The sequence below is a fragment of the Euprymna scolopes genome, chromosome 45 (assembly GCF_053919585.1).
Source record: "Euprymna scolopes isolate OS-2025 chromosome 45, ASM5391958v1, whole genome shotgun sequence".
Lineage (NCBI taxonomy): Eukaryota > Metazoa > Mollusca > Cephalopoda > Sepiida > Sepiolidae > Euprymna > Euprymna scolopes.
The window spans coordinates 36,682,206-36,699,681 of record NC_136526.1 but is presented as its reverse complement, the minus strand read 5'-3'; the positions used below and the strand labels follow the sequence as shown (position 1 = coordinate 36,699,681).

Sequence of the window (17,476 nt, the reverse complement as noted above, 5' to 3'; positions counted from 1 at the left end):
TGCAAAAAAATGTTATTAAAAATACGAAGAAAAGCGCCAATAAAACATCATAGACATTTTGGCCGATTTGGTCTTCCGTACAACGGAATCTTACATCGTTAAAACCGCAAGTAAACAATGAACCTTGCATCTGAAAGATAACCAAAAATATAATTTTGATGTTTTAATATTATTTCTTTTAAATGAGTGATTTATAAATGAAAATAAAAATGTCAAAAACATAAAACATTTATAGTTTTTATTATTTTTTTTTGTTTGAGAATTATTTAGTTTTTTTTTTCCTATTTTAAATTTTTTTTGCACAATAGGATTGTATAAAAATATATCAAAATATAATTTTAGTTTGTCAATGTAGAAAAATATATTAAAAAAAAAAAAAAAAAAATTATAGCGGTTTTTGTACGAACTTTCAAAAAGGTACGAGTTATCGACCCCTGTTCTTTGAATGAGAAACGCCCTCTATTGGATGTTCGTGAAACTAAAATACATACATTCGCCTCATGGCACTGTCGTTCAGAAAGTGCATAGTTTTTTTGTTTTTTTTTTAGGTTAAGTTCAAGCCTCACGATATATTATTATTATTATTATTATTATAATTAATAATAAATTGTTAGATAGAAGCACAGAAAGTTACAAAACACCCTCCCCCTCCCCATGTTAAGAATGGCTTTCAAAATAATAGCGTTATTATTTCAGCAGCACGGTGGCAAAAGTGCCGTTAATTCTTACCTACATATTCTTACCTGTACAGTAATACAAACCCGTGTTTCTTTTCAAAATAAGATTAAAAAAAAACAAAAACATTTTCGCATAAAGATTATTTTAATTGACTTGCCGTCTAAAGTGACCCGCAACCTGTAGAAGCTTTGCAGCCAGCAACAGCAACACTGAAGGAAGTAGATTTCGTCTTTTGCATTATGGGACGGCAATACCTGTCTATCTAAACATCTTTCATATATAAATCACAAAGTTCTCACGCCAGTCTGCAACAATCCTAAGATCTGCTCCAAATTCTATGAACAGCAAAACGAAAGAATTAACTAAGCCTTAAAAATAAATACCATAGTAAAATCTTTTTTAAAAATAAATATTGCACCATGGAAATGTCCTATGAAAAAAATTCAATCACAAACAGTACGTAAAAACAAAACGTAAGTATAATTTCTATCTTATTGTTTTCATCCCTTATTTATTTATATTTTCATAAATTAAATTCCAGTTAATTTTATTTCCTGGTAAAGCTTTCATGGGTTTGTATTACTGTACACATAGATTCGAAAAAGTTGTCAAAAAAAATGTAACAAATAAATGTTATCAAAGGCAAAATAAGTTACTTTTCTACCAAACTGGATATATTTTTCGTGTTTTTATTCAATGTAACATGTTTATTCAACTCGAAAAACATATAGTGTTTACCGATGTATTGGAAAATTCAAGATGGCGCCTCACTCCCTCTTTAACACTGTAAGTTTGAGAAAAGGTGTTATAAATAAAAAACTAGACAAAATACGGTTAAAAACCCGCCGAATATATGTCAACCTATGTTACGGTAACATATATTGAGCGAGTTTTAACAGTATTTTATCCAGTTTTTTATTTATAACATCTTTTCCGAAACTTACCGTGTTAAAGAGTGAGTCTGACGCCATCTTGAATTTTCCAATACATCGGTAAACACTGTATGGTTTTCGAGCTGAATAAACATGTTACATTGAATAAAAACACGAAAAATATATCCAGTTAGATAGAAAAGTAACTTATCTTGCCTTTGATAACGTTTATTTGTTATATATTTGTTTTTTGACAACTTTTTCGAATCTATGTGTACAGTCACACAGAATTTTTTGCGTGTGTGTGTGGGGGGTGCAGTTACAGTATACTAGCAAAATTCAAAATGTTTAATATTGACTTTCAATGCAAACCAATGGCCTCTGTTTAATTGTCACGTTACAGTAATAGATTAAAAAAAAAAATGACGAAAAACGATAAGGTAGAAAAAATATTACAGAAAACATTTTGGCACTTGCGCAGTTATCAAGACATTAAAAAAATGAAAATATCGAGAAAAAAAAAGGTTATATTGTACGTATACGTTTTGGACTGAAGATCTCAGAAAAATATTTCACTTAATTTGATCGAGTATTTTTTATTTTTATTTTTTTTCTACAGCGGAAAAAACATGTTTTTATGACAGCACGTTGTAAGTAGACATCTTTGAATTTTTTTTAACATGCCACGGGGAGATAACTCAGTTTAAGGCACCGACACTCCCTCCCCATCTTTAATACTAGCTTTTCTTCCTAAAAATCGAACCTTTTGCTCGGTATCATAACAAATTGGTTTTTCGCTGTTAAAAAAAAAAATCAAAAAAAGACAACTACTTGATGAAATTAAGTGAAATTTATTTATTTTTTTTGAGAACTTCATTCCATAACGGATACGTTCAATTTAAACTATTTTCGATATTTTCATTTTTTTAATGTCTTGTTTAAACTGTGCAAGTACCAACGTTTTTTTTTTATGAAAATTAGTGAAAATAAAATGTTTAGCTAAAAAAATCACTGGAAATTTCAGGGAGAAGTAAGCAACATTAGGTGTGTCAGAAATTTCGTGAAAAATAGTGAATAATTCCACCCTATCTTTCCAAGCTTATAACTCCTCGAAAAATGTAATTCAAGCCCTAATTTTTTTTCAATTAAAGGAGCAAGGACCGAGGTTTCATTAAAAAAAAAAAAAAACCAAAAAACAACGCGTTTTTTTAAATTTTTATTTTATTTTTTTTTTAAGGTTTTAAACTTCGGACTTTATAGGTAAATATCTAAAAAACACTAATTTTTTTGTTTGTTTTAATTTGAATATATTATTTATTGACCTTTTCTCTTCAATTTGTGATATATAACACTTTGGTGAGTAAATTAATTATTTACTTTTTAATAGACATTTCAAAATGGCAGGCGTGAATTATTCGACCCCCTTTCTTTCCAAGCTTATAACTCCTCGAAAAATGTAATTCAAGCCCTAATTTTTTTTTTCAATTAAAGCAGCAAGGACCAAGGTCGCAAGAACAAAAAACAAAAGAAAAACAAACAACGAGGTTTAAAAAAAGAAAGGTTTTAAACTTCGAACTTTACAGGTAAATTTCTAAAAAAAAAACACTACTTTTTTATTTTTTAAATTTGAATATATTATTTATTGACCTTTTTTCTTTATTTTGTGATAAATAACACTTTGGTGAGTAAATTAATTATTTCCTTTTTAATAGACATTTGAAAATGGGGGGGGCATGAATTAAAAAAAAAACGTTTGTCTAAAATATTATATTCGGTTTATTGGAAAGAGCATAAAATTTCACATTGACCCTGAAAATATCGTAAAAATAGAATCGATAGAAAAATTTTGATAGATTTTTAAAGTTTAAAAATTGAAAAATATTGAGTTTGTAAAATTCATTACTGTTTTTTAAAAAGTAAAAAAAAAATATTTCTTTTACTTTTAAAACAACTTTAATAGTTTATTTTGGAAGTATAGTCCATAAAGAAAATAAACAACCCACTTTTAAAAGAGAAATTACGAGTTTTTTATATTTTATTCACAGTTTCGTGTTAGGGGTATCAAAAATTCCTACAAAAATTCTGATACACCTAAAACAGCATGTAACTATGACTATTTTTATTTATTTATTTTATTTATTTAATTTTTATTTTTGCGTTAACAATCATAAATATAAGTCACTTGCTTTGCTTTTAGCATAACTGAGTTACTTGCCGTATTTTTATGCCAAGGAATTATGGCGAGGGATTTTTTGCAAAATAGCTCGAAAACTCATGTTTTTTTCTGGTTTTTAAAAGTAAAGCGGTAAAAATTTAAGTACTTCTGACATACCAATAAAGTAGATATCATTGCTTTAAGCTGAAATTAACACAAAAACGTTGGTGGATACCATTGTTTTTTTTTTAATCAATTTCTTTCGTTTTCTAAATTTCGCTATTATAGTGCAGTGTCACTTTTTTATTTTATAAATTAAATTCCAGTGCCATTTTCCATAATTAGACATTGCAGATGCATAAATTATTAGACTTAAAAATCTATGTTTAATAATTTTTAATGTATTTTTTAAATTTGTTATTAATAATAATGAGCTAATGAACTTATTGATCCACACTATTTTTTAAATAGTATTTTCAAGTTTAATTAAATTTTGATGATATCTGTTTTTTTTTATTAAATTGTAAGGTTAAAGGGCAGAATAGGTACAAGACACCCTCCCCATGTTAAGAATGGCTTTCTAAATAATGTTATTATTTTAGCATGGATCAATAAGTGCACTAGTACCAATAATGATGATAATGATTAAGCTTTTAATGGTTCCATTTAAGTCTTTGAGTCTAAAAATATGTTTTACAAAGAAAAAAACAGTTTTTTTATGAGTTTATATAAGTCTAAAATAATAATGATAAAAAAATTTAAAAAAATGACCGGCAATGCTTCCCTTAACGTGTTACACATTATGTTTAATAATAAATCATAAATAATAATGGTGATGAAGGCCTTTGGGTTAAATTGTGTTTTACTAAAACAACAAAAGAAAAAGAAAAAACTTTTTATAGTTTTAAGTGATAATTTACGCATCTGATTTGCACATTTACCCCATTTTCTTTCCTGATAATGCTTTTACGTTTTTGAATAGGCTAGTTTGACAGTAATGGGAAAACAGCTAAACTTGCTTTTTAATCTTATTTTGTCAGTTCCAGAGAGAGACAAACAGACAGACAGAAATATATATATATATATATATATATATATATATATATATATACTAGACTACCCGTGACCCGTTGGGTCAGTATGTTATATTAGCTATGGAATTCATGTATTGTAACGTAAAGAAAATATATATATTTTTTTTTACATAACAGAAACCTTTCTATGAAAGTATATTAAAATGAAAAATCAGACGGATCACTCAAACAAAAAAAAAAAAAATCCTCCTTATTCGTGTAAAGTTACCTATTATCTATTTACATTGTAAAATAGTAGATTGATTTGTAAGAAAATTATGTTAAAATAACTTTAACGTAATACGGAAATGAACGATGTAAAAAAAAGTGCAGAAAGTATTAACAATTGTTTATTTGGATAATTTAAAACACACACAAAAAAAATTAGGCCACTGAAAACATACACAGTAAAAAAAAAAAAATGTTGTCAACAGGTCAAAGTTGATTTATTTGTGAGAAAATTGCGACAGTATAGTTGTAATACAGAATAGTTGCAAAACATCCCCTTAAGGGGTCAGTATGTTATATTAGCTATGGAAGTAATGTATGAGCAAGACACTTGTGACGTAAAGAAAATAGTTTTTTTGTGACATAACAGAAACATTTCTATGAAAGTATATTAAAATGAAAAAAAGAATATAGATAGATTTCTGTGAGTCATTCTGTTTATGATTGTTTATTTTTGAAAAAAAACCCAAAAAACTTACAGCCATTGAATTATAACCAGTAGTAGTAATAGTAGGTTAAGGGAGAGGAGGCGTAGTAGTAGTAGTAATAGTAGTAAGAGGAGGAAGAGAAGGCATAGTAGTACCTATTTACTATGCCTCCCCACGGGACAGAGTTAGACACCAGGGTCGTTTTTTAACGTGGAGAAAAGGTACAAAAATAAAAATTGTCTCAGTCGTGAAGGATTTCTCCTCCACCGAAAGAGAACAAGAAATAGAAGTGCAGCATCTGAAGAACAGATGGTATTTATTTGCTCCCCCACTGAGCAAATTAGGCACAAGGCCGTTTTTAATGTGAGGTAAAAACCAGCTCCCTAAAAGTAGGCAAAAAGGGGGCACTCTGGTTACCAAAAATAATAATTGTCCCAGTATAGAGGGTTTCCCCTCCATTGACTGGTACAAATTATCTTAAGTGCAGCATCTGAAGAACAGATACTACACTTTGATCTTGTCCCGAAGGCCAAATGAGAAGGCATAGTAGTAGTTGTAAAGAGAAGTAATAGTAGTAGCAAGAAGAGGCGGCACAGTAGAAGTAGGAGGAGGATAGTGCGCAAGCAAACAAGCAAACAACCAAGAACGACAGAGTTTTAGTATTATATAGATATATATAACACATATGTATATATATTATTATTATTTCTTACACAGGTCATCATCACTTACAACAATCGTTGGTGTTCTCTGAAATCTGCGTTATAGCAAGTCTCCCCAGATTTCCAGTACTCTTCACCTCTCAACCGTTGCAAACGAATTAGCATTATTGAAAGTCGTTTGCCATTGATTTCTTGCTGCGAATGATCATGGGTCATCACTGGAATTTGGGTGACGATAAATCTTCCCAAAATCCTAGTCTTTTTTGCACTCATCCAGTGGAGGTCTTGTAAAGGCTTTCTCTCCTCTTGTCTTTCCATTCTCCTCGACCCTTCTTGACTATTTGGTGTGGTGCCAGTTGATCTCAACTCTAAATTTTTGGGGGACAAGGACGTACAATTATCATTTCAGTTTTCTTACTTCCATGTGATGTTCTTATATCTTTTGTTTTATTTCTGTTGCAGTTTTTATATGGCCAGTTAGCATATATAACTCATGTATATTAGTCTCCGCATTCAAGAGTTTTCCTGAATATATCACCCGTTTTCATTATTGCTACTTGGTGTATTTTCTCAGCCATTCCCCTGATTCCAATTTCTCTCATTCTTTTCTCAAACTTTATCAGGAATGTTCCTAGTGCTCCTATGATTATTGGTGTTATTTTAACTTTCTTTATCTTCAATATCCCTTTCAGTTCTCTGGTTAGTTTCATACATTTGTTTCACTTCTGACTTCTTGATATTCACTATTTATTATTGTTATTATTATTATTATTGTTATTATTGTTATTAATATTGTTATTATTATTATCATTATTATTATTATCATCATCATTATTACCATTATCATTGTAGATTTTATTTCTATTGTTGTTGGTGGTGGTAATGGTAATAGTGGTGGTGGTGGAGGATAAAGTTCGGGAGGGAATCTTTGACCTTGGTGGAGAACCCTCCGCGAGATGAGTTCTCGATAAAACTATCGATGGTGTAACCTAAAATTCACTAACCCCATTTATGGGAGAATGTCAAATCAAAATATTGAAAATAACGATGTGAATGAGGCTGGAACATCTTGCGATGGTTTCACATCTGGTAGGTGTCCCACTGGTCAACAGGGTGGGTCCTGTCATCATCATACAACTGTTCGAAATTCTGGGGATGTGGCTTGATAAAGGGGGAGTGAGAATTGCCAGAGAGGGTCCCAAGACACGAAGGGAGTTGGAGCAGGAAATGTCAAAAAACCATGGACGGATGAGGAAAGAAGAGTACTGTGGGAATTCTTTGTGAGAAGTGGAGAGGAGGAGTAGGAGGAGGAGGAGGAGCTAGAAGTGTTGCGAGTTTGGTATCCCAGCTAAAACAAATTAAAAATAACAACCTACTTTCAGTGATTGCAAGGGAAGAGATTGAACGGATGGTTAGGAATGAAATGAATAATGAAAGTAAAACTGATGAAACTAACTCTGATGAAAGAACTGAGAAAGTGGAAGTGCAGAAGGGAAATGTAAGCGATGATGGGAGGCAGATAACTGAGGAGGAATGGAATCCTATGATTAGGAGAAGTGATGAGAAGGAGTTTGAAGGATCTAAGGCAGATGAGATCATTGACTCTAAGACAATGGAACCAGTGAAAGGAGCAGATGTATGGAGAAGTGGTGATGAAGTTCGAACTTTGACTTCTGTAGAAAAAGAAGTACTTCAGAAGTTAAGAGAGGTTCTTCTTAGAGACGATATCATAGAGATTCCAAGTATGAAGAGTAATGATCGCCGGAAGGTGAAAAGCGAGGAAAAATAGTTCAAGGAGTAGTTCACAACATCATAAGAAAGATCATGGCAATGGTTTAGAGCTGGGTAAGAGTACTGAAGCTTTTGTTTGTGCAGCACAAGAGCAGGCATTAGGAACACGATTGTTCAAAAAAGTGGTTCTAGGAGAGGAAGTTGCTGCAGAATGCCGGATTTGTGGTAAGACCTCAGTTAATTGCACACCTTGCAGCAGGGTGTAATGGACTGGCCCAAAGAGAGTACTGCAAAAGACACGATCGCATGGGACTCCGGATATATTGAGAAGTGTGTAAGAGGGTTGGGGTGAAGTGTGCTGGAAAATGGTTTGAGTGGGTGGCTGATGAAGTGAGAACAAGTGAGGATGGCAAGGTAGAGGAATGGTGGGACAAAAGTGTCATAACGACCAAGCAATTGGAACATAATTATCTGGATTTGGTCGTCATTGACAAGGTCTCAAAAAACTGGCAGATTGTAGACTTTTTAATACCTGGGACAGGAATGTGAGAGAGAAGGAGAATGAGAAGTAGAGCAATTATACTCCATTGTCCTTGTAGATAAGGCGTATACATGAGGTTAAAACACAAATAATCCCAACAATTGAAAACACTACAAATCCCTGATGTTTTAGGTGGCCTTCAGACCTCTGCAATTATAGGTACCACCAACACCCTTAGGAAAACCCTTGATCTATGAAGCTCCTAGTTTAAAGCCGGGATTAAGGGAAATCCTCTAAAAATGAATCCCATCCCTTTCCAGAGAGACGTTGATAAACGAAATCAGAATTATTATTGTTATTATTATTGTTATTATAATTACTGTTGTTATTATTATTATCATTACTATTATCATTATTATTATCATCATCATCATCAGTATTATTATTATCATTATTATTATTATTTCATGTATCCACATAAATGCAATCAAGATTATTTTTTGATTGAATTTTCACCCGAGACAAGACACAGTGCCACTTGGCTGTTGCTGGTATGGTATGCGAAACTACAATGATTAAACTTTTTCCAAACGCCTAAGCTCTATTTTTCATACAAAGTGCATTGCTTTTTATTCTTGAATTTTCTTTCTGCTCGGCCTGTTCTGGTTGGGGGTAACGGTTCATAAGTATTCTTATCTTGAGCAGGAATGAAACCTCCACAACAGCTTTATAAATAAGTAAATTAAAAAAAAATTTCGTAAAACATTTTGTTTTATTGCATTTTTTATTTCCAACTTGTACTCATACTGAACTTTTTCTAAATAAAATATTTGCTTTAATATTTCATCGTTCGAATGCTGCATTAAAGATTATATAAACTTATTTAAACTATGAATCCTATTATAAACTATTCCCTAGTTATGTTTGGGAGGTTTTCTTGTTTTCTATTTTCTAACTGTTATATTGCTAATTAAAAAAACAAAGTCTCATTCTAACATTTCAAACAACTTTATTGATAATCTTTGTTAAAGACTTCCTTCAGTCTTGACAGACTATGGATACCACCTCCCCCCCCACCCCCGGTAAGGGCTCCTGCACGTGAAATTTTTGTGGCAAGAGTTGCGCAATCTTCAACCACACCTCTCCTGAGTCGAGATTGTTGAATACCAGTGGCAGGTATAGGTTCAGGATGACTGGAAATAATGCAGAGATAAGCAGAAAGCACATACAGCGCCAAGAATTCCCAAATGGTCACCCATCTGGTACTAGCCAGGCTCATCGTTGCTTTACTTCGGTGATCTGACGGGAACCGGTTTGTCAACGTGATTATGCCGTACACAATCTTTGTTAACATGTTATTAAAAGAGGAACGGAAAAAAGAAAAAAGGGTTGCTTTTTTTCTTTCTTAGCCTTCATGCCAAGATCAGAGTGTAATATCTGTTCTGATGCTGTACTCCACTTTTCTCGTCACGGGTAATGGAGGAGAAATCCTCCATGACTGATACATTTTTTTTATTTTTCTTACTAACCAGAGTGCCCCTTTTTGGGAAGCTGCCCCCCCCCACAGTAAAAACCAACATTGTGTCTAACTCTGCCCTCATGGGGAGGCAAAAGAGGAATATAAAAAGAAAAGGTGATTAAGTCCACAAGAAAAGAGAAACGAAATGGAAAAGAGAAAAATGTTAATAATGGAATACGTCCATGGGTATAGAAGGCAAGAAAATATAAAATCCTTTTGGGGCGAAAAAAGTTCATATAATTTTACCACACACACAGGTGTAGAAGTCAGTCTGTCAGAGTTTATTTGTTGTATGCCATTCACCCTCATAGGCAGGTTAAATCGGCTTCATCCAAAGGAGAAAGTGCCAAGGGAATATTTAATTTATAGGCGGTCCTCAGTCGTCTGTTATGTTTGATGCATTTTTTGCTGAAGAAGCCAATATCTTCAGAGTGCCTGATCTGGTAGCACCAGATGCCCTAACAGCTATTATCACTCTGGGCCAATGGTAACTAAGGGACAGCTCTACAATCCCCATTGAATGTCTTTTAAGTCGTACCCAGGATCGAGAGTCTGGCAGTAGTCATGATGGATTATATATTTTCTTGTCAAAGGTGAACATTGTGGCAATAGCTATAGCCACCAAAATATGGAAGGAGGCCAGTGTGCATGAACGCATGACGTCATTGCCAAAGCGACATGTAGGTAAAGTCTGCCTACAGTTCACTGTGTTCAAGCACATGGTTATACTAGCAGGCATAAAAAATATTTTTCGTTGCTTTAGAGAATGGCTGTGGTAATTTCATGAAGGTAGTCCAAGCATGCATGTATTTTCTTCTCCTAAAGAGAAAGAACAATTCTCTATTTGGATAATTTTAATCTAACATAGTGTAGCAGTAAGTTGTTTTTGAACTTTCCTATATATCTATCGAAGAAAGTAAAATATTTCATTTTATTTATTTAAACTGCAAAACAAACAATTTTGATATGAAAATATTTCCATTTGTATTATTATTCATCGGACTACTATTCTCACAACGTTTTGATCAATATAACCTCCAACCTTCAGATGTATCTTGTCGAACTCAGGAATGTTTCTGTCAAACTTAGGAAATTGGACAGAATTTCGAGCGGAACCCTTTATTTATTTCATGGGAGTAGCATGCTCTTGTTCCGTCAGCCATGACTGGATAGAGGTCCTAAGTAATTCGCAAATGTATATTTCAGTCGCCCACACTGAGGATTGAACCTTCAACCCTCAGGTGAATATCACTTTTACAATTGATTTTTCTCAGTACTCTAACCACTACGCCACAGGTCCTTACGGATAATTCTAGTACGAATTTTAGGAGCCTTAAACCCATTTTGTTTTAATAATAAAAAAGTAAATGTTACTTTATGCTACAATAGAACATTGATGTAATTTGTCTTTTTAGAGGTTGCTGACAATGAATCTGATAATTTACTGTTTGCATGGTATTAACTTCTTGACCCTGGGACCATTTTGCACCATTTAACCGCCTTCAGTAGTGTTTTCTTATAGTGAAGTGACATCACATCGCGGATGAATCTTTAGCAGACATTTGAAATAACAAGTTTTCAAAAACAAAAAAAATGGTTTATATTTTGTGTGTGTTATGTTCTTTTTAATGGTTTTTAATTGATCTAAAAAATTAAGTTTTCACAAGCAGTTTACAAAAATATGTTTTTCGTTTTTTTTTTTTTTTTTTGAGGGGTATTGGCGGCTGGAAAGAAACCGTTTGTGTGCGGAATATGCAAAGCATCCTGCGCCCATCTTTATCACCAATAATAAAAAAATTACTATAAATACACCAAACCTCAAAGAAAATGACAACAACAACACTCACTGCTGACGACGATTGGATGTACAGATTGAAAGCACTTGAGAAGAATATTGCCGAACAACAATTATTGGGCACCATAATATACAATATACCAGCCCAAATAAAAAAAAACTGCTCGGCGAATTGAAAAGTTATTCAACAAAATCAAAAAGAAAAAGAACTCGGTTGTGTTCAATCAGACGTGCTTGAATAATGACTTGCTGCCAAAATATACAAGTATATATATATATATATATATATATATCAAACTTGTTGAATGCTTCAGATTAATAGGTCTCTTCACCTAAAACATACAAACCTTAGAATTACTTAAATTACTTTTCCAAAACACACTATTAAAATGCTTTGACATATTTCTTAAACAACTATTGATTCAATTTAGTTGTTGTGCATATTTTATCCTCAGCAAACAAAGTCGATTGAAATATAGATTGAGTTAATGTTGTATATGTAATACAATTAATCAGCACCAAGTTGGAGTCTCCACATGGGCTTTGAATTCGATCGTTGTTCTTGTATGAGGATGCTTATATAAATTACTTTTCTAAAACATAATATTAAAATGCTTTGTAGTTCTTAAGCAACCATGAGTTCAATTTTGTTGAAGTACATATTTTATTTCCAGAAAATAAAGTTGATGTAAATATCGTTTGAATTATTTCTGTATAATAATAATAATAATAATAATAATAAAACAATTAATTGGCATCTCCACCTGAAATTATCAATATGAGAAAAGAAAATATATGAAATAAAAATGTTGTCGCAAAGTTGTCGTATGTTTTTCTTAGTATGGAAGCAGATAAATTGTCAGAAGGATTCAGTTCGAACATTAAATCTAAACTGCACTATTTATAAAAAGTCTTTGTTGTACTGGGTCAAATATTACGTTTCCAGTTGTATATTCATGTGATCCTGCTTTAGCAGTATCAGAATTTTTGTAGGAATTTTTGACACCCCTAACACGAAATTGCGAATACAATATAAAAATCTCGTAATTTCTCTGTTAAAAGTGGGTTATTTATTTTCTTTATGGATTATACTTCCAAAATAAACTATTACAGTTGTTTTAAAAGTAATAAAAATATTTTTTTTTTTAAAACAGTAATGAATTTTCCGAACTCAATATTTTTCAATTTTTAAACTCAATATTTTAAAATTTTTAAATTTTAAAAATCTATCAAAATTTTTCTATTGATTCTATTTTTACGATATTTTCAGGGTCAATGTGAAATTTTATGTTCTTTCCAATAAACCGAATATAATATTTTAGACAAACGTTTTTTTTTAAATTCACGCCCCCCCAAGTGTCACCCATTTTCAACTTTCTCTTAAAAAGTAAATAATTAATTTATGTCGTGGAGTTTTATATATCACAAATTGAAGAGAAAAGGTCAATAAATAATATATTCAAATTTAAAACAAAAAAAAATCGCTTTTTTAGAAATTTACCTGTAAAGTCCGAAGTTTAAAACCTTATTTTATAAGAACACATTGTTTCTTTTTGTCTTTTTTTAATTTTTTTTAATGAAACCTTGGTCCTTGCTCCTTTAATTGAAAAAGAAATTAGGGCTTGAATTACATTTTTCGAGGAGTTATAAGCTTAGAAAGATAGGGGGTCGAATAATTCACGCCTCTCATTTTGAAATGTCTATTAAAAAGTAAATAATTAATTTATGTCGTGGAGTTTTATATATCACAAATTGAAGAGAAAAGGTCAATAAATAATATATTCAAATTTAAAACAAAAAAAAAATCGCTTTTTTAGAAATTTACCTGTAAAGTCCGAAGTTTAAAACCTTTTTAAAAAAAAAAACACATTGTTTTTTTTTTTTTTTTTTTTAAATAAAACCTTGGTCCTTGCTCCTTTAATTGAAAAAAAAAATTAGGGCTTGAATTACATTTTTCGAGGAGTTATAAGCTTGGAAAGATGGGGTGGAATTATTCACTATTTTCACGAAATTTCTGACACTGCTAATCCTGCTTTTGGGTAATTTTCAGTAACATTTAATGGTCGAAAAAGATTCTATGTCCCAAAAAGTGCTATTTTTGGCTTTTTTAACCCCTTTGGACCTCCTGGGGACGCAACCAGAATTTTTATCAAAAATCAAAGAATGGGCTTTGAATTCAAATTGTTTTTCTTGTGAGCATGTGTTTACAAGTTAGTGTTTCTTTATAGTTACTCTTTTGTGAACTTAACATTTTTCTCCACCAAATCCTTTTCCATTCCATACATTTATATCTGAATCGATCACTTTGCATTTCTTTTCCAAAACACAATATCAAAATGTTTTGATGTATTTCTTAAGCAATCATCAATTTAACTTTGTAATATATTCAATTTTGTTTATTTTATTGTCAGAAAATAAAACTGATTGAAATATAAGTTGAGTTATTATTGCTGTAGATTACATAATAAAAGTAATTGGCATCATAAAGTTGGCATCTCCACATGGGCTTTGAATTCAATTTTCTTTCTTGTGGGAAGGTGCTTATAAGTTAGTGTTTCTTTATATTTATTTTTGTGAAATTATCAACATTTTTCCTCAAATTCTTTTCCATTCCAAGGAAGAAATCCAAAACTTTTCAACAGCTTTCTGAGAAACGTGTATTTATCTCTGACCCATTCACTTTGCATAAAACATCCAAACCAAATGTGCGCCTTAGAAATTACTTTTGTAAAACACAATATTAAAATGCTTTGCTGCATTTCTTAGCATGATTAAAGTTGGCATCATAAAGTTGGCATCTCCACATAAGTTTTGAATTCGATTGTTTTTCTTGTGAGTAGGTGCTTATTTAAATTGATTTTCCAAAACATATTATTAAAATGCTTGGATGTATTTCATAAGCAAACATTAATTCAATTTTGTAATTAATTAAAGACTGTAAATGTACACATTTTATTCTCAGAAAATAAAGTTGATTGAAATATAGATTGAGTTAATGGCTGTATAATATGTCATACACTCAATTGATCTTGTACTAATATATATTTTATTAATCTACGGATGTAATGTTGAAGCATCCAGAAGATAAACAATTTTCCTGTACACGTTGTAGCTCTTCATTCTTGTATAAAACGAAGCTGAAAAAACACGCCTGTTCTCATCTTAATTGTTATTCTCACAATGTTTGAGCCGATGTAACCCCCGACCTTCTTCAGGTGTATCTTGTAAAACTCGGGGATCTTTCTGTCAAACGAGAAAATTTTCCTGTCAAATTAGTGGGTTTTTTTTTTGGAGGGGGGGTGGCTTTTTTTTTTTTTTCGTTTTTTTTTTGTCTGTTGAACTCGAGAATCTTTCCGTTGAACTCGGAAGCATGCATAAGATTTTAAACAGAAACCTTTATTTTTTTTTATTCTATTGAAATGTAGCAAAAACAAAACAGAAAACTGGGCATACCGCCACTCAAAAATTAGGGAGGGGAGGTCTTTGGTTATCCTCATCACTGTACCTTGGGTAGTCTATGCTAATCCTAACTAAAGTTCTCAGTCACCCTTACACTGCAAATACACTGGCGGCTGTCCTACTTAAAATTCTAGATTTTTTTAAATAAATAACTAATAATGTAACGTGTGTGTATATATATTCCTGTGATATGTGTGCATCTTTATTTTCTAATAAATGAAATCTTATGAACCACAATCCTATACACACTGCTTATATAAATTACTTTTCCAAAACACATGCTTTGACATATTTCTTAAGCGACCATTAATTCAATTTTGTTGAAGTACATATTTTATTATCAGAAAATAAAGTTGATTGAAATATTGAGTTATTGCTGTATAACAATAATAATAATAATAATAATAATAATACAATTAATTGGCGTCTACACCTGGGCTTTGAATTCAATTGTTTTTCTTGTGAGAGAGTGCTTATAAGTTAGTGTTTCTTTATACATATTTTTTTGTGAATTATATATTTCATAAGCAAACATTAATTCAATTAAAAACTATAAACGTACATATTTTGTTTTAAGAAAAAAAATTGATTAAAATACAGATTGAGTTAATGCTGTATAATGCGCCATACAATCAATTTGTACTAATATTTTTTTTATTTATCTACAGAAATAATGCTGAAGCGTCCAGAAGATAAACAGTTTTCCTGTATACATTGTGGCTCTTCATTCTTATATAAAACGATGCTGAAAAAACACATGTCTGTGCATGTGGGAAAGAAACGATATTCCTGTGATATGTGCACATCTTCGTTTTCTAATAAATCAAACTTAATAAACCACAATCGTATCCACACTGGAGAGAAACCATTTTCCTGCGAAATTTGTGAATCTTCGTTTGTTCAAGAATCGCATTTGACAAACCACATCCGGACCCATACTGGAGAGAAACCGTTTGTGTGCGAAATATGCAAATCTTCGTTTTCGCAGAAAACACATCTGACTAATCACCTGCGTCTACACACTGGTGAGAAACCATTTTCCTGTGTAATATGTGGATCTTCATTTGCTCGTAAATCGGTTTTGATGAAACACACGCATACACACACGGGAAAGAAACCATTTTCTTGTGCGATGTGTAAATCTTCATTTTCAGAGAGGTCGGCTTTGAGAAGCCACATACGCGTACACACAGAAGGGAGAAAGTTTTCCTGTGAACTGTGTGGCTCATCTTTTTCTGAAAGGACGAGTTTCACAAAACACATGCGTATACACACGGGAGAGAAATTGTTTTCATGTGAAATATGCGGGTCTTCGTTTTATGAAAATTCACATTTGACAAATCATATACGTGTACACACTGGTGAGAAACCATTCTCCTGTGAAATATGTAGATTTAAATTTTCACAGAAATCAAATTTGAAAAGACATATGCGTATGCATACTGAACAAATGGGAGAGAACTTGAATGCCTACTAGACACTGTCCTCGAGTGTCTTAGGTCTCTCTGTACAGGGGTTTGTCAGAACAACCTAGCATGAGGATACTTTTTTTCTAGAAATAAACCCTGACCAAATATTCAAAATCACATAGTATTCGCTGCCCAAATAAGATCTCCTCACTATGGCTAACCCACATTAGCTTTTATGAGGAATGGTGCCCCTTCTCCAAGTGATGTTGCCTCAAGAAATAGCACGAAGCTGGATACTCCACCAGACTAGATAAATTCTTGTCCTGGAATCCAGTAAGATCAAGAGACCAAAATAAAAGATATAATACAACGTATGAAAATGGTTAATTGGGGAGAGGAAAACTATGTTCTCAATTCTTTACTAACTCGGTGTTTGAGAGATAAAGAACTTAAATGGAACATTTGAATATCTATGTATCTCATATAGAGTTCAAGTGTTAGCCCCAGGTTGTGGGCCCCTTGATTTCTGAGAAGTTCAACTGAAGTAAAATAAAACAACAAATGCAGACAATATGGAAAAAGACCAAAAGAACGTCACTCGTTATTTATTTCACAGTCACAAATGTCTTTGGTCTGAAAAGAAAAAGTGAACAAAAAATCAAGAACTAAAGAATGATCTAAAAACGACAAGGTCTTTGAATGAAATAAGCCAGACATTATATGGAGCATATATATATATATATATATATATATGATTAGTTTTTTTGGAAAAAGAATTCCAGCAGAGTGCTCAATTAAAAGGAAAATCCAAATTTTAAGAGCGTACTTATATTTTGTGTACAGAAAGTTGTTAGTTGAGACAGGTCATTGGTACCGTCGGTTTCAAGCCCGATAATAAGGCCCGTTTAAGGTATCCTTATCGAGCTCTCTTCAGCCAATATTCGACGAATATTGGCTGAAGAGAGCTCGATAAGGATACCTTAAAC

The 17,476-nt window shown here is 32.0% G+C and overlaps 1 protein-coding gene, 1 long non-coding RNA gene and 1 pseudogene across 2 annotated transcripts in view; 2 read left to right on the top strand and 1 right to left on the bottom strand.

Moving 5' to 3' along the window:
• Positions 1-17,476, top strand: part of LOC145269168 (uncharacterized) — an 85,709-nt gene that overhangs the window by 33,111 nt on the left and 35,122 nt on the right. The window contains exon 4 of the mRNA XM_080124777.1: positions 15,750-16,555. Coding sequence (XP_079980903.1) covers positions 15,750-16,555 — 806 coding nt within the window. The remainder of the gene's footprint in view (positions 1-15,749; positions 16,556-17,476) is intronic.
• LOC145269448 (uncharacterized) lies at positions 485-12,587 on the top strand. The gene is made up of 3 exons (XR_013865063.1): positions 485-1,151; positions 3,042-3,133; positions 11,540-12,587. It is a non-coding gene; the product is annotated as an uncharacterized LOC145269448 (long non-coding RNA).
• LOC145270004 (5S ribosomal RNA) lies at positions 9,531-9,647 on the bottom strand (annotated as a pseudogene).